Raw genomic sequence first — 15,523 nt, forward strand, 5'->3', positions numbered from 1 at the left:
AGTCCAGAGCAGAGGAGCAGCCAGTTATATTTGCATAAAATCTCCAGGTTTTTGGAGCTTTAGCCTTAACAGGTATTTGGCGTTCATTGCTATGGTATCTGTGCTCTTCATAAGAATTAATGAATTTATCTTCGCAACACAGCTGTGAGGTAGAGGAATATTTTCCCCATTGTACAGATGTGGAATTGAGAGAGACTACGTTACTTGCACAAGATCACACAGCAAGTCTGGGGTAAAGCTGGGGGCTGAATAAGTCTTCTGTTTCCTAGTCCAGTTCCTTAACCATAAAATCATCCTTCCTCTCTAGTGCATGAGGCGATCTACCAATTTTGGGGATAGAGAGCAATGTTGGTGGCTGAGGGATCCTTTAGCCAATTTAAAAAACTGTCAGGGCAGGTGGCCACATTATTAATACTAATTCTAGTTTCAAGGGTGGTGGTGGAAACAAGAATTTAACTGCATTTGCCAGTGGGATTCATGGCCTCTTAAAAAGATGGAGTTTTGACCTTTTAAAGTATTTGGGCAAAGCTTTGGGTGTGCTTTTGATTCAATTAATTATTCCAGTTGACGTATTCAAAGGGGGTGGCTGTTGGGGAAGGAGAAGGAAGACTTGGCTCCTACTCTTTGCCTTACAAAAGGAGCTTTGAGCTTTTCAAGTGTTAAAGTATACAGTCAAGAGGAACAAGCCTCCAGCTTGTTCCGGTTCTTTATAGTGCAATACAGAATCCATCAGTTGGAGTACAGTGTTTCATTGAAGTATCTGAGCACTGTTCCTTCCGTGGATAGCAAACTTGTTCTTGTCATGATAGTTAATGTCTGAAGGGTTTTCATGAATAAACCATCATCCCTCCTCCGGTTCTGCGATAATCTCGTGCACCCTAAAAAGTCAATCAGTAGCAAAGACCAATGTTTAACTAGCACATTAAACCGATGAAACAGGGCTTAAAGGCCCTCCTAGAGGAACTCACTGTGGGTGTATGAATGTTCAAGCAAAACGTCAAGTTTCTGTAATATGTTATTAGCATATTCAAGAAAAGAAAATTTTCTGTAAATCCCAAGAATAAATGCTTCCTTCAAGTAACCATCCTTATTCCAGCCTCACAAGGTCCTAGGCATTTTGCTATTTAGAACAGTACCCATATTGTAATTTAGGAAAGTAGAATTGAATTATCCTGACTGTCAAAGTTGTCTCAATTGAAGGCAAATTCAAGGGGCAGGGCATTCTTAGGGTTGCCAGGTGTCTGGCTTTCAATTGAAAGTTCAGTTGAAAAGGGGACCTGGCAGTGTCCAGTCACCATGGGCCGGGGCAAGTGGCGCTAAGTTATCAACCCACACTAGCCCCGCCTCAGCCAGGGCCACCTTTTGCCTGCATTTCATGGGCAGGCAGCAGGCTCCGTGTCAGGTTACAGTTCCTGTCCCAGCCCCAGAGCAGAAGCCCAGCTGGGTGGGAGAGGAAAGTGGAGAGGATCAAGTGATGAGGAAGTGGGAGGGGGCAGAGGAGCAAGAGGGGGTGGGAGCTTGGGGGAAGAGGTGGGATAGGGTCTGGGGCGGCAGGAGGGGTCCAGTTTTCAAAAATTAGTAGATATTCTCCTATCATCAGTAATTGAGGGGTGTGGTTCTGTCTCCAAGCTGCAAGCAGGCTGAAATACTATTGTAATGTATCTGAACCTCATTATTCTAAGGAAACTTTCAAGTAAACACACAATATTTTCCCTGATTTGATCATATGCTCTACTAGTTTTGTCCCCACTCAACCCTGATGGGGGTGGGGTGTACTGCTGTATGCTGTTGTATATTGGAATGTAACCATCTATTTAACTTAATTTGCAGTAATAAGACTTTAGTAATGGATGAAACTTTTCAGGCTTTGCAAACTGGAATGCTGTCTCTTGTCTGGAACATGGGAATTTAAAACATATTCTAAATTAACAGGAGGAAGTACATCTGTCTCATGATGGCAGCTAAATCATCTAACTTAAAAAAAAAAAAAACAGAGAGAGAGAAAATTGTGGGGGAATTATACTGAGAACACTTCAAGTACAATGAAGAAATCTGTTTAGTGTGATCAGTATGTAAGCCCCTGAATGTGATTTTCGTTTTAACCTAATTTCTTGGTCTGAAAACCCAACTGGGCTTTTTGCCCTGTTGTTGAATAATTGAACCTGTGTTAAACTAGGGAAGGCTAACAAAAGTAGCTGCACAACAAATGCATTTTAAATACTGTAGTTTTCTGTGTTTACTTTGATAGCCCTTTCTCAGACCCAGTCTGTCCTAAAAGTGATTCAGAGCTAGAAGTGAAACCTGCAGAGAGCTTGCTTAGAGCTGAATCTCATATGGAGTGGACATGGGGAGGATTCCCAGAATCTACTAAGGTAAAGTTATTTACAGATGAATTTTATATACTGTCTGGGACTTTTAATGTGACTGAATTTTGTCTTCCTTAAAACTCTAGATTTCACATTAGACTATTGAGGAAAACTGAGCAATTGTAAATAATTCAACTGAAATAACATGAAAACAGCACCCTCTTGTGGCTGGCTAAGCTGAAGGCTTTTTATTGATTTCAAAAGCAGGGCTGCAAAAAATCTTCCAGAATGATTTTTAGAGTAAAAATCTGTAGCTCTCTAATTTGCTGCTAGAAACAGAAGATAATTTTTAAATGATGCATTAGATGCAACAGGAATGATCAAATCTAGTAACCTTTTTTGTAAAAGATAGGACCAGACTCATTCCAGGGGAATCGTGTGCAAATTCTAATATAGGGAACTTGATGGCTGCTCACCCTCACGTTGTGGACTTTTAGCTACCAAATGCAGCCCCACATAGAAGAGGTCCTGAATAGGACAGGTGAAGAAACTTGCTGGATCTGTACATTCTTAGACAGCCCCCTTTATAAGTGCTCCTGGCCTTCCCCGGTAGAAGCCTGACATAAATCCACTGTTGTCCAAACTGAGGCAGGGAAGTATAATGTAGCACCTTCTCTGTACCCTCGAGAGATGATGAAATTTAGGCCCTAAACCCATAGACAGCTCTGGGTGAGTGGACCGCCGTTTTGATGCAGAGCCTTAGTGAAGTTCACTGGGCCCATTCATACAACAGTCCTTTTGGAAAAAGGCTGTACATGAATATTATTTTTAAAAATTGCGGTATTATTGAGAGGAGACATTTTGACTATAAGCAATGATCTATCATCATCAGTTGAAAAGTCAGGGTTAGTTTGAATGTGTCAAAAACCTATCTAGATTTGTCAGTGCAATTCTTCAAAAGTGACCTAATCACATTCAAAATGGAGAGCTGGTTTTAATGAGGTCTGTTTTAATACAGCGTCGTGAATTCAGGTTGTGCTAATTACTCATACATTCCTCACCAGTGACAAGGGAGATTGAATAGGTTTCCTCGTTTTTATATGCTAAATGGTGTCTTAGCCAGGCATTTATGGTAGCACCACAGTGTGCTAGGTGCTTTCCTAAGAGAAAAAGGCCCAGTCCCTGGCCTGAGTTCACAATCTAGATACATCATGTCTCCTGCCCTCTACTTATTTAACATATATACAGTATGTGTAAACACAAAAAGTGCAAGTATAAAACATAAATTAAAATGACGACAAATATTCACATATTACTCTTCAAGCTTGTCAGTCAGGAAGCTTCCTGTAGGCACATGGTAGAGGTGGGCCTTCAGGAAGAACTTGAATTGTGGAAGAGCTTAGAATATAGAAACATGGACAGATTTTTATACTCTGAAACTGGTAAACAAGTTCCTATGTGGTTGGCATTGCTGGGACTTTATTAATGAGACTGCATGTGAAGTTGCTAAAAGGTACATTAATCCAGCAGGCTTTTGACTTCTTTGGTTTGAAAAGTAGTATCTCTGGCATAATTACTATAAGCACTTGTTAGCTAATGTTCAGAGCTGAATAAAATAAATGACATATTGCATGAAAGTACATGCGAACGAGATCTTTCTTCTTTTCAGATAAGCAAGAAGGACAAATTGGAGCATCCTAGAACAGCTACCATTACCCCATCAGAAAAGACTCATTTTAGGGTCATTCTCAGCTCTGATGAAGTTGAAGATGATTTTTTGGTGAAAGATTCTGTCTGTACGGTACTGAAACCTGAGCCAAGAACTCATCCCCTGTTTAAGCAAATAGAGGTTAAAGATTCTCTTGCGTCTGCAGTCATAGAACCTCTGCTGGAGATCCCTCAAGAATCATCTACATTAGATGCTGATCATCTCCCCAGCCCATTAGCAGATAGTCCTTCAGAAGCAAAACCACCAGCAAAAATTGACTCTCCTTCAAAAAAGAAAGGTATTCATTTTGTATTTAAAAGAACTGGTACATTCCCACAGAGGGTTCTGTGAAATTTGATGAAGTTATCCCAAAACTGTAGCTTTACACTTTCAATTTTGAGATTTAAATACAACTAACATTTTTAATTTTAAAAAAGCAACCAGAAAACTTCACAGACTACAGGCCAACTAACCTGCAGGCATTCCTGTTAGATTCCTATATGAACAATGTTCAAAGTGCAGAAAACCGTGCCTCCCACAGCACTGTATTTAATACATGTATTAATCTCAAACCATCTAATTGTTATGACAATCAACAGGGGCGCACAAGCGAAGCCAACACCAGGGGCCTCATGATATTTACTTGGATGACTTGAAGGCTTTGGAACCTGAAGTTGCCGCACTCTACTTTCCCAAAAGGTAGCTTGGAGTTAGTGTTCTAATATGGCAAGGCTTATATTGCAAAATAATTTATCTGTTAGTTTTAGGAGTGGGTGAGCCAATTGAGATAAAAGAACTGAGCCAATCCTTGTTCAAAATCCAAGCCTGTCTTTTGAGCTTTTATAGTATATAATAGGATAAATCAATATTGAACTTGTTCTGTATATCTCTCTGCTTCTGATTTTGGCAAGAAGGAGAGACAATGAAATATGATGTGAAAGATTGCTATTGTGGTATTTCTATCCCAATTGAACCGAGAAAGTGCTGGGGCCTTGTGGGAAACTTTAAACTATATAGCTATTTTGGGAGGCAGTATTATTCCCAGTGATTTGTCTTAGTGCTAATGTGTTTTCCCATGTAACTGGCATCACTGTTTTCATGGAGTGAAATGTGTATCTTTAGTGTTGCTATATAAACTGAGAGTTATTTTGTAAGAAAACGTATGTAACTGAGTTAACCCTTTTTCATATTCTATGTAGTTAAAATGTTTTAACTGCTAAGATACTCTCCAGTATGTCTTTCCAAGAAGACCTTTAAAAGGAAACATCTAAATTCTACAGGCTTTACAAACGGTCATAAAGCATCTAATATATCTGCTTCATTTCAGAGAGAATCAGTAGCAGTAGAAAAGGTGAAATATGATATATCTAACAGTTTTACTCTTTTAATGAATTTAACTGTTAGCCTCAGGGTTGCATCCCATATGATCAGGGGTGCTTTGTACCAATTTCTGCAGAGAAATTTGGCAATGAGTAGTGCAAATAGTGGCATGTAGAACTGGTGGAGGAAACTTGTGTACTATAATGCCTGTTCTCTTAAATTGGATCTGATCATGTGAGCTTGAGGGAATACTGGGGGCAAACTTACAATTTTGTCAAAATTGATGGAGTTCAAAATTATGGTGGGGTGCAATTGTGCCATCAGAATCATGGAATCATGGCCCAGTACTGGGGGCTTCTTCCGTCAAGCTTGCACGTTATCAGCCTGTGGGTTATGACCTCCGGGATATCACAAACAGGATTCATGGGGTTGCTACCACCTTTCTTTTCTTTATAGCTAGATGTTGAGGGATCCTGACACTTTTCTGTGGTAACATGGGGTGTTATGGAAAAGCTGATCTAGTCTATCCCCTTGTCAAAGGCAGGATTGTCATCAGTGCAGCGTTTTCTCATGTATTTTGTCCAGTATAATTGATTCACTCAGTTGTTTGCTTAGAGACTGTATTCCACAGTATAATAAAGTTTAATAAAGGCTAACGAAAATAATGTTTATTAAAACAGTATTTTGCTATAGCCAAGCATGGATTATTTGAAGGTTTCAGGGGCATCCAAATCCTTCAGATAACTGGGGGAGCCAGCTAGCAGGCTTTGGACCTGAACACTAACTTGAGCACAGATTTTTAGACTGCTGGTCTGCTCCTCCTTTCCCAGCTGGCTCGAAAACTGCAAAGGATCTATGCATGACCAAAATTTAGAAGTTGTGGTTTAGGGTTAGTAGCCATAGGAGAGCCAGTAATCCTGTCCTGCTCCTCATTCTCCCGCCGCTTTTCTTTTCCTGCAAGATGCCTCTGTAGCTGAAGAGTTGCTCCTGAGCTCTGTTGAGCTCAGAACTTCTCTGTAGCTTGGGAACTGGCTGAGAGAAAATGGTGGGAGGGGGGATCAGGATGGGGGGTGGGGTGGGGCAAATAGGACTGCAGCAGTTCTTGGGAGCAGGACTGAAGCCTCTTCCTCCAACTGTAGCGTTCCTTCATGTGGGGAAGCGGCTGGTTTGGAAGAAGTGAGGGAACAGGACGAGCTCCATTGAGTTGGTCTTGAGAGAACCATTTCTCCAATGATGTTGATCCTTGCTCTTTTCCAACGCTCCAGGGAACAGGAGCGTTAATAGGGTTATAGATTAGTGAACCTGGATAATCAAGGTTTTAATTTGCTTAAAAGGGAGTTAGTGAAAGAAGACAACTCTGAGCATAGCAGCACAGCAATCGTCTTTTGAAGAAACAAGAATTAGTTCGTTTGTCTTTGCCTCAAGACTCTACTTTCTGTAGTATCACTTACAAAAAGCCTGCTAACCAAATGAGCTGCAGTTGGGAGCTGCAAAAGAACAAAACTCTTAACAAAATTCTTCCCTTCCTGTGCTAAGCAGTTGCCAGTCTTAAACTGTATCAACCATAATCTAGGGGTACGTCTATACTTACCTCCGGGTTCGGCGGTAAGCAATCGATTTTCTGGGATCGATTTATCGAGTCTTGTCTAGACGCGATAAATCGATCCTGGAAGTGCTCGCCGTCGACACCGGTACTCCTGCTCCGCGAGAGGAGTACGCGGAGTCGACGGGGGAGCCTGCCTGCTGCGTGTGGACCCGCAGTAAGTACCTTGTAGTTCGAACTAAGGTACTTCGACTTCAGCTACGTTATTCACGTAGCTGAAGTTGCGTATCTTAGTTCGAACTGGGGGGTTAGTATGGACCAGCTCTAGGATACACAAATTATCTAAACTCCTCCTGATTTTTACAAAGTGTTGGAGTGGCACTGAGGCCTTCATAAAATCAAAACTTAACATTCTAACACTGGAAATACAAATGTAAATCTGTGTTAGTTCCCTTGTCAAGAAACCACTTCTAGTATCATGAGCTTAAAGTAGTTATTTCAGCATTATCAAGAGTTTAACTTTTTTTTTTTTTTTTTTTTTTTTTAAAAAGATATTTAATTACTGATCTTTAGGTCCATGTACCTATTCAGTTTTCAGACCATTGGACAAATAATCTCTATTTATTAGAGCCTGATGGTTTGGTCTGGATCATTACAAAACAAGTTCCTATCACAAAGAATATGTCAGTAATGGTAGAGCCGCTGACATTCCATTTTAATATTCAGTCCTGAGATGAAAGGAAATGTTAGTGAGAGAAAATACCTTCTGTGAACATCTGAGTGCACAGATACTCAGATTTCCTTTTTCAGAAAAGAAAATTTGGCGATTGTAGAACAAATCTTTAATTTTGTAACAAAATAAATTTGAAATACAAGAATATGTAGTGCTGGGACTGTGTTTTGTATCATGTGCTGCACGTAATACTGTGGTTGCATATAACTTAAAATACATACATATGTATGTGCAAGAGAATTAGATACACAAAATGTGAACTCCTTTCCTTTAGTGATTCTGATCCAAGTTCCAGACAGTGGACTGAGTCGGATACCCTCTCTGGTTCCCAGTCACCACAGTCCGTGGGAAGTGCTGCTGCTGACAGTGGCACAGAGTGCATGTCTGATTCTGCTATGGACTTGCCTGATGTCACGCTTTCTGTCTGTGGAGGTCTAAGTGAAAATGGAGAGATCTCTAAAGGTATGTAAGAAACTAAGTCAAATTAAGCCAGAAATGTGAATTGAGTACAGCCTAACGAAGTTACTTCCGATTGTTAGTACTCTTATTTTAGAAGACTGCCATATGAAGCTTTTAGTTTTTAATTTTGGAAGCATGAGAGAGCCGAAAACATCCTTGTATTTTATATGCTTTGAGTAAATCGACTACTGTGGAATCATATATACAGTATAAAACTCTCAAACATTTGCAAAGGATAGATGATGTGCATTCATAATATGGGGGGATCAGTCCAAAACTAGACAAGAAAAACTCCTATCTTCCTCACAGCTATTTCTCTCCTTCTGCTGCACCATATGTGAAATGTCTGACCACCTTTGGTACTGGCTCCCTCTGCGTTGCTTGCTTTGCCATTGTATAAAGCTTTAAAATTGTGTTTGTATCCCATTGCATGATAGACTTCCTTTTTAATCTCTTACTCAGCAAGAGGAAGGATGGCAAATGTCATCATCTTAGACTATCCTGCTTTAGAAAGGAAGATGAATCACAAAATATTTCCTTATCCTGATCTTTTCAAGTCACATTGGTTTTGTCTCTAGACTTTCCTGTTCGATTATTCATACTCTGTAGAAAGTGAAAGTTAACCATACATGCTTCTTACTGTTTTCTCCTTAAATGTCACTTATTTCCTGAACATAATGGGGTATTTAAGTGTTAGCATCTGTTTTATTCGATATTCAAGTTTTGCCATAATATTCCTTTCCGGCGGTCAAAGGGAGCTTAATTTTTTTTATAAAGTCCAAGATCGATACACATTTTGAATGTATATCTTAGTATAAGGTATAAAAATCAGACTTGAGTTATAAAAAGCTACATTTAACAAAAATCTTCCTCATGCAGGGCTGGGGGTGGAGGGGGTGTTAGTGCGCTGGGGGGGGGGGGGGGGACTTAACTCAGTAACACTGTATTTCTGTAAAACTGCATAGTTGCTGCCAAAGTCTGTTATCAGTAATGGGTACTTATTGGCACTCACAAAATAATGGTTACTCGTAGGTCAATGTTTAGATTTCATGATTTGATACGCTTACATTTTCTTTTTAAAAATAAAAAGTAAATCAGTCTCACTTCCCTCTTGTACTACTTTACTTCTCGTTACTGTGATTGGTGGAGTGGGGGTCTAGAAGGTGAGGCCCTTCTGCAATTGAGGAAATGTTCATGGGAGCTTTCACGTTTTTCACCTATGATGTGGACCATTTTCAGCATCTCTTTTGGCTGATGTTAGCAAGTCAGCAAAGGTAATTGAAAGCTCAAGGAAAAGGATTTATTAGTTTGCCTTTAGTAAGTCTGTTGTCTTGTATACAATCTCAAAAAGAGGAGGCAAAAATAGTTAATGTTTAACTGAATTGATAAAATGTCTTTGTATTGCAGAAAAATTCATGGAACATATTATTACTTACAATGAATTTGCCGAAAATCCAGGACTCATAGACAATCCTAATCTAGTGATAAGGATTTACAACAGGTAATTTCCCATTACTATAAAATGTTTACATGTCCTATAGCTTTCTTTTTTTAGTAATACATTTTAAAGGTACTATATCTTTCAGTTCCAGTTCTAACTTGTATTTCCATATGTATTTTGTATTTGTGATCTTTTGCTCATGCAACATGCCTTTGAATTGCAGGTTAAAGTCAGATTTGCATCTTCTAAAGCGAGATCTTGCAGTATTTGTCACTAACAGTAAACAATGTGCATTAGGAAAACTATTTGGCCTGAAGCAAACATTAGTTGCATGTTTTATGAGCAGCCTACAACAAAAATCAAACTTTATTTTTACCAAGCAAAGAGTATGTTGCACACTAATCCGTTATTTCTACTGAATTCAGTCCTTATTGTAGCTTCTCATCAAGACTATCTCCTTAAACCAGGTACTATAATTGGGCATTGGCTGCACCCATGATTCTCAGCTTGCAGGTGTTCCAGAAAAGTTTGCCTAAGGTAAACTAACACAAACTTGTACTTCAATGCAACTTGTATGTATAGTAATACAGAACTAGAATTTTAATATTTTTGTGTATGTATATATGTGTGTATGTGTATATACACACAAATTAACTAAACTAAACATTTTCAGGCTACAGTAGAGTCTTGGGTTAAAGACAAGATGCCCAAGAAATCTGGAAGATGGTGGTTCTGGCGCAAGAGGGACAGCATGGCTAAACAAGTAATTGAAGCCTATTTTATCTTTTAATGGTTATGTGAATCAAAATCAGATGTGAAATTTTGCTCTTAACTGAATCAGACATGTGCTGGTCAGATCTTTGGCAGTCAGTGCTATAAACTGCATGTTCAATTATTCATCAATATTATGTAACTATTTAAATTGCTTTTGAGTTTTAGAGACTGAAATATCACTAGTAACATTACCAACTAAACACAACAAATTTGGATTGAAGGATCTTGGGGCTTGTTTAAATGCCCTGCAGTTTGGACTATAGGGATGTGAATTGCAGCATGTGCTAGCATGCTACACTGTAAATCCACTGTGTAGATGCTGTTGGCAGAAATTAAATTATCTAGTTTGTGATGCTGGGTACCTTTTTAGTTCATGCCAGCATCCACATGAGGGAGTTACAGCACAGCATGCTGTAGTTCACACCCAGTAGTTCCCACTGCTGGGGCATGTAGACATAGCCTTTATTTCAGGCAGTCCTCACTGTAAACCATCAATTGTCTTTAAAACTACTTTTCAAAGAAGCTGCAGTGTATTTTGGGAACTTTTGTGCAAATAAAAGGTAAATAGAAAAATGGGCACAGTGTTCTGTCAGTCTGCCCCTTACATAATTACAGTACTCTCATATTGACTAGCTATTTTAGGTTGATTTAAGCTTTCTTCCAATACTTTGAACATGCGTTTCTTTAACTTAAACACTTTTTAGAGTTTATTTTTAGTGAATTTAATGTTTCTAAAAGATGTTGGATTGAGAGCCTTGATTGCCACAAAATGGTCAGTAGCAGTGCCAATTTCCATCATACTCTCCTGCACACATGCTACAACACCAAGCTTGGAAAGGTCCACTTCTTCTAAAGATGGCTGTCTCCAAGCCCATTCATGATCTCTTAAGTGCTACTGAAAAGGCTGTAAATTTTAATAGCAATTTCTATTATAGGAATATTTGCCTGCTAGGATCAAGACCACTAAACACTAGTCTTGTACTGATTTTATTCTTTTTCTTTTTTAAGACTGTCATAAGCAACTTGGTTGCAAGATTTTGACCATAGATGTTGCACCAAAAAGTGCCTGATTAGAGCATTATTTACATTAATTAGTATCTGGTCTGCAGAGTCCTTCCTATTTTTCCTACAAAATTAAATATTTTGAGGAGAAATGAACTATGAAAGGATCTCTTATGAAGTAGTCCCCATAATGAGCAAGTTTGAGTATCTCATACAGATAGAGTAGCAAATTTACTGTTTCTATGATAGCTATTTGGTTATGTCTGAAATTTAAATTAGTTCTTGTCAGTGTGGATGCCTAAAATGTTGGTATGTTCTTGATTCTTGTGCTGTCTTAGCCACCAGAGGCAAAGGAGGGGAAGTCTGAGGCACAAAGAACAAATGACCTGCCAGCAACTACAAAAGAACAAGTTAATAGCAGGTGCGTTCCTGTCTGAAGATTCCTTTGCAGACTCAATAGTGTCATGATTTTTGAAGAATTCAATGGGGGATTTACTGTGGGAAGAAACGTTTCCTCTGAGCTACTAAACAAAAACAGATAGTTTTGGCCAACACTTCCGCAAGAAACTGTGTGGAAGTAAACAGTTTAGGCACTAGCTATGCATACTAACTCCTTAAATCATATGAGAATATGTAGGTGTATGGTGTCTGTTGGTTTCTTATAATAAAATCCTAATGTTCATTGGTGGATTTGCACAATATGCCCCCTTTTTTTGGTAACCTACAAGAATCAAAACAATAAAAATAGTATTGAATGTAATGAGTCAGTCACCCAAGAAATAGTTGAGGACTAGTAGTAACAAGCACAAAACTTACTTCTGTCTAGTGCTTGCTGTTAAAATAAGTCCCCATAATGTTTTATTCCCCTTGCCTCTCTTCCAAGATTTTAGAAGGGATGAGAGTAAGGTTTAAGAAAGTATATAAGTGTGCTATGGTGGTAAGAATACCCCAAGAAACTTAAATGTAACTCCAATTATTTTAAATCCTGAAACTTTAGATTAATTGGCAAAGAAATAAAAACATACAAGGTAATCTTTAGAGGTTAGCCACTAAATTGTGTAATTTATTAGCCCACCTTTAAACTTGGGTTCTCAGAGAGCTGTCATTAAGAATTATTATAAAGTACTGTCCAATATCCCTCTTCATCTGTGTTGTAACTAGTTCAATAGCACAGCAGTAGTGACAAACAGGTCTCATGTCCCTACCCAACCATAGTCAGCTCCAATGTAAATAGCATTGTTTCAAGGCTTCACCAATACCAAGATGTTACAAGACTTCTCTTCCCAACCCTACTAGCATACACTAGCCCTGGTTTGACACATGCTAACTGCAAACCTCACTAATCTGTAGTTGAGTTTATCATCATAGTGTGGCTTAGCCAGATTAAGATGGTGTGGGCATTTTTTAAATTTTTTTTTTTCCAAAATACACATTCTATCCATAGATTAAATCTGTACACCTCAAGGGCTAATTTCTCAAGGCCAATGGCAAATCCTTGATACAAGCAGAAAATCTTGATACTTATAATTGGTCTTACACATATGAGAAGACATGAGTTTTAAGCCAATACAAAAATTTTTCTGCAGCTTACTTTTATTTTGGTTGATGTCCTATTAGGCTGACAGAAGATGATTCTTCTAGTGATGAAGAGTCACAAGAGCTGAAAGAATCCCTAAAAATAGATTCTGTCCCAGTGGAACATCCAAACCATGGGAACGCTATCTCTTATAAGAAGTCACTTAGACTGTCTTCAGACCAAATAGTAAGTGGTATATTTTTGCATGTTGCAGCTCTGATAAGTGTTCTATTTTTTTCATATTGAGTTTTTCACTAAACTTACTACAGTAACCATTGAACTTAAGTTTCTAATAAAAATAAAGTAGGACCAGAATCACTTATATGGGGTCCCACATTTAGCACTTTGGACAAGGAACAACCGGATTTAAAGGACCTCTGCTTTCTTGTGCTATCTAGGAATGCTGCAGTCTTTTAAAAAAGACTGTGTAGTTCTGTGCTATGATGAAAAATCATCCAGCAAATATAATCCTGGTAATTGTAGTCCATATTTTTTCTGCAGAAAATAGTCAAACCGCTATATCAGGACATTGCTAAATAATGTGTTATATTTTACCCCTCTTATAATTCCCATGCCATTGACTCTTATAACTGTCCAGTTGCACATATTTGAAGCAGTGTGCAGGAGTCCTGTCCAATTCTGAGTGTGATTCTTAAATTTTAACTCATTTTAGATGCACTAATAGCCCAAAATATTTGATCATTCTTTCTCATCAAGGCAAGAATTTAATTTCCATTTCTGTCCTTTTAAAGAGTGACACATACAAGTAGGAAAGGATAACATCACATAAAGGCTGCATCCACATTGGCAAAAGTGGGGATCCATAACTTATCAGTGGTGTCACTTCACCACAGTCGCAGGAGTGGAAGCTGCAATGCAGTCAAGCCTCTGATATCTTTATTATTGTTGTATCCAGGCTTATTCTGAATAGAATTAGATGACACAGTGGTAAAAACACTACAGATTCTATCAGTGGAGCTCCACCAATGTTGAATTCTGGTCCCATTTTTTTTCTAGTGTAGACAAGAAACAAAACAAACTGCTTCTCTCTAGATAAGGAAGAGGCACATATTAGTATTAACAAAAGATGGCTGAGGAATTCTAAATTTAGATATTACAGATGGCCTTGCATAATTAGGTCCTTTTCATTATCATCTACTTAGATATAATTAGAAGCTCTAGAAATGGTATCTTTCCCAATCTTGTCTATTTACATCAATGAAAGTTAACTCAGTAGTAAAGAATAGCAAGGATTTTTCAGGAAGGAGATGTACGTTGATTTTTTTTTTTTTTTTTTTTAAACCAGAAGATAATTGCTGATGTAGAATAATGCTAAAATAAAACTGAGGATAGGTTCCTTTACTAGCAGAAGGAGAAAGTTGAGAAATTACCAGGATTGTTTCTTTTGGTAGGCAAGAGGGTGGCTTGTTGTATCTGGATAGTGCACTAAGCTAACATTGGATTCTTGTGAAATGGCTTTAATTTGAGGACACAATAAACATATAATTACAAATGATATTTAATCTGATCACACAAGTAGATGTGTATGAGCACCTACGACATTTCCTGTAGCTCTTTTGCTATTTATAAACTCTTAACTATGCAAAACACTTTAATAATTTTGGTTTATTTTAAAGGCAAAATTGAAGCTTAAAGATGGTCCAAATGATGTTGTGTTCAGTATTACAACCCAATATCAAGGTACTTGCCGCTGCGCAGGAACAATATACCTCTGGAATTGGAATGACAAAATCATCATCTCTGATATTGATGGAACAATAACAAAGCAAGTACCATTACATCATTTTTGCTTTTATTTAAATTTTGGGTGATATTTGTTTATAGCACCCTCCTCTGAAGAGCTTATAAAGAGTGATTCAAAGGGAGCTTGAATCCAGCCTGTCCTCTAAATTTACATCATAGTAAGAATCCCAGTGAAAGACTGCTGATTAGTGTTCTTTGATTGTAATTTGTACTTTTACTTACAGTAATCTATGATGAGAGTTTTGAAAGAATATAAATGTAGCACCGTTGGCTTTCAGTGATATTCTGGATTTTTTCCCCTCCAGTTCAGTGGGTAGCTTGAGACTGGGTGTAGTGGCTTGCTATTGCATAGTGGGCTCACTAATGGCTCAATCCAGACTAGCTACCAAAGCTTTGACGTAACCTCTAGAATCTGTTGCACAGAGATTCTTTGAATCTTCCACAAATATTTGTTGGAAAACAAATTCAATGACATGTATTTTTTTAATGTAAAATCTCTCCTTGTATACTTAGTTCCGATGGTTCTTGTTTTTAGGTCTGATGCCTTAGGACAAATTCTCCCACAGCTTGGCAAGGACTGGACCCATCAAGGCATTGCAAAACTCTACCATTCCATCAATGAGTATGTGTCTTACTTTGAAGCAACCGGGTATTTGGGATTACTGACTAACAGAATTAAAATTAATCAGATTAACTGAGTTTCTGATTTAGACCACCTTTTCATGACCTAAATAACGAAAAATAAGTTGTCTGCCACAAACTAAATTATTTTACATTAACAGAACTTTCTAAAACACGTGCTATTGCTTTGCCCATCAACTACCACTTTCCCTGGTAATTTGGTCTTTTCCATTGTATTTCCAAGGAATAGATTCAGATTTTAGTTTTAAAAATTGT

General features: G+C 38.2%; 1 protein-coding gene across 5 annotated transcripts in view; it reads left to right on the forward strand.

Moving 5' to 3' along the window:
- LPIN2 (lipin 2) overlaps positions 1–15,523 on the forward strand; it is a 67,309-nt gene that overhangs the window by 43,328 nt on the left and 8,458 nt on the right. For all 5 annotated transcript variants that reach the window (XM_034762714.1, XM_034762711.1, XM_034762713.1 and 2 more), the window contains exons 6-16: positions 2,249–2,372; positions 3,976–4,312; positions 4,614–4,713; positions 7,885–8,072; positions 9,477–9,570; positions 9,978–10,047; positions 10,184–10,273; positions 11,625–11,707; positions 12,904–13,048; positions 14,500–14,648; positions 15,162–15,248. In XM_034762714.1, the coding sequence (XP_034618605.1) occupies positions 2,249–2,372; positions 3,976–4,312; positions 4,614–4,713; positions 7,885–8,072; positions 9,477–9,570; positions 9,978–10,047; positions 10,184–10,273; positions 11,625–11,707; positions 12,904–13,048; positions 14,500–14,648; positions 15,162–15,248 (1,467 nt within the window). The remainder of the gene's footprint in view (positions 1–2,248; positions 2,373–3,975; positions 4,313–4,613; positions 4,714–7,884; positions 8,073–9,476; positions 9,571–9,977; positions 10,048–10,183; positions 10,274–11,624; positions 11,708–12,903; positions 13,049–14,499; positions 14,649–15,161; positions 15,249–15,523) is intronic.

Source organism: Trachemys scripta, chromosome 2 (assembly GCF_013100865.1).
Source record: "Trachemys scripta elegans isolate TJP31775 chromosome 2, CAS_Tse_1.0, whole genome shotgun sequence".
Classification (NCBI taxonomy): domain Eukaryota; kingdom Metazoa; phylum Chordata; order Testudines; family Emydidae; genus Trachemys; species Trachemys scripta.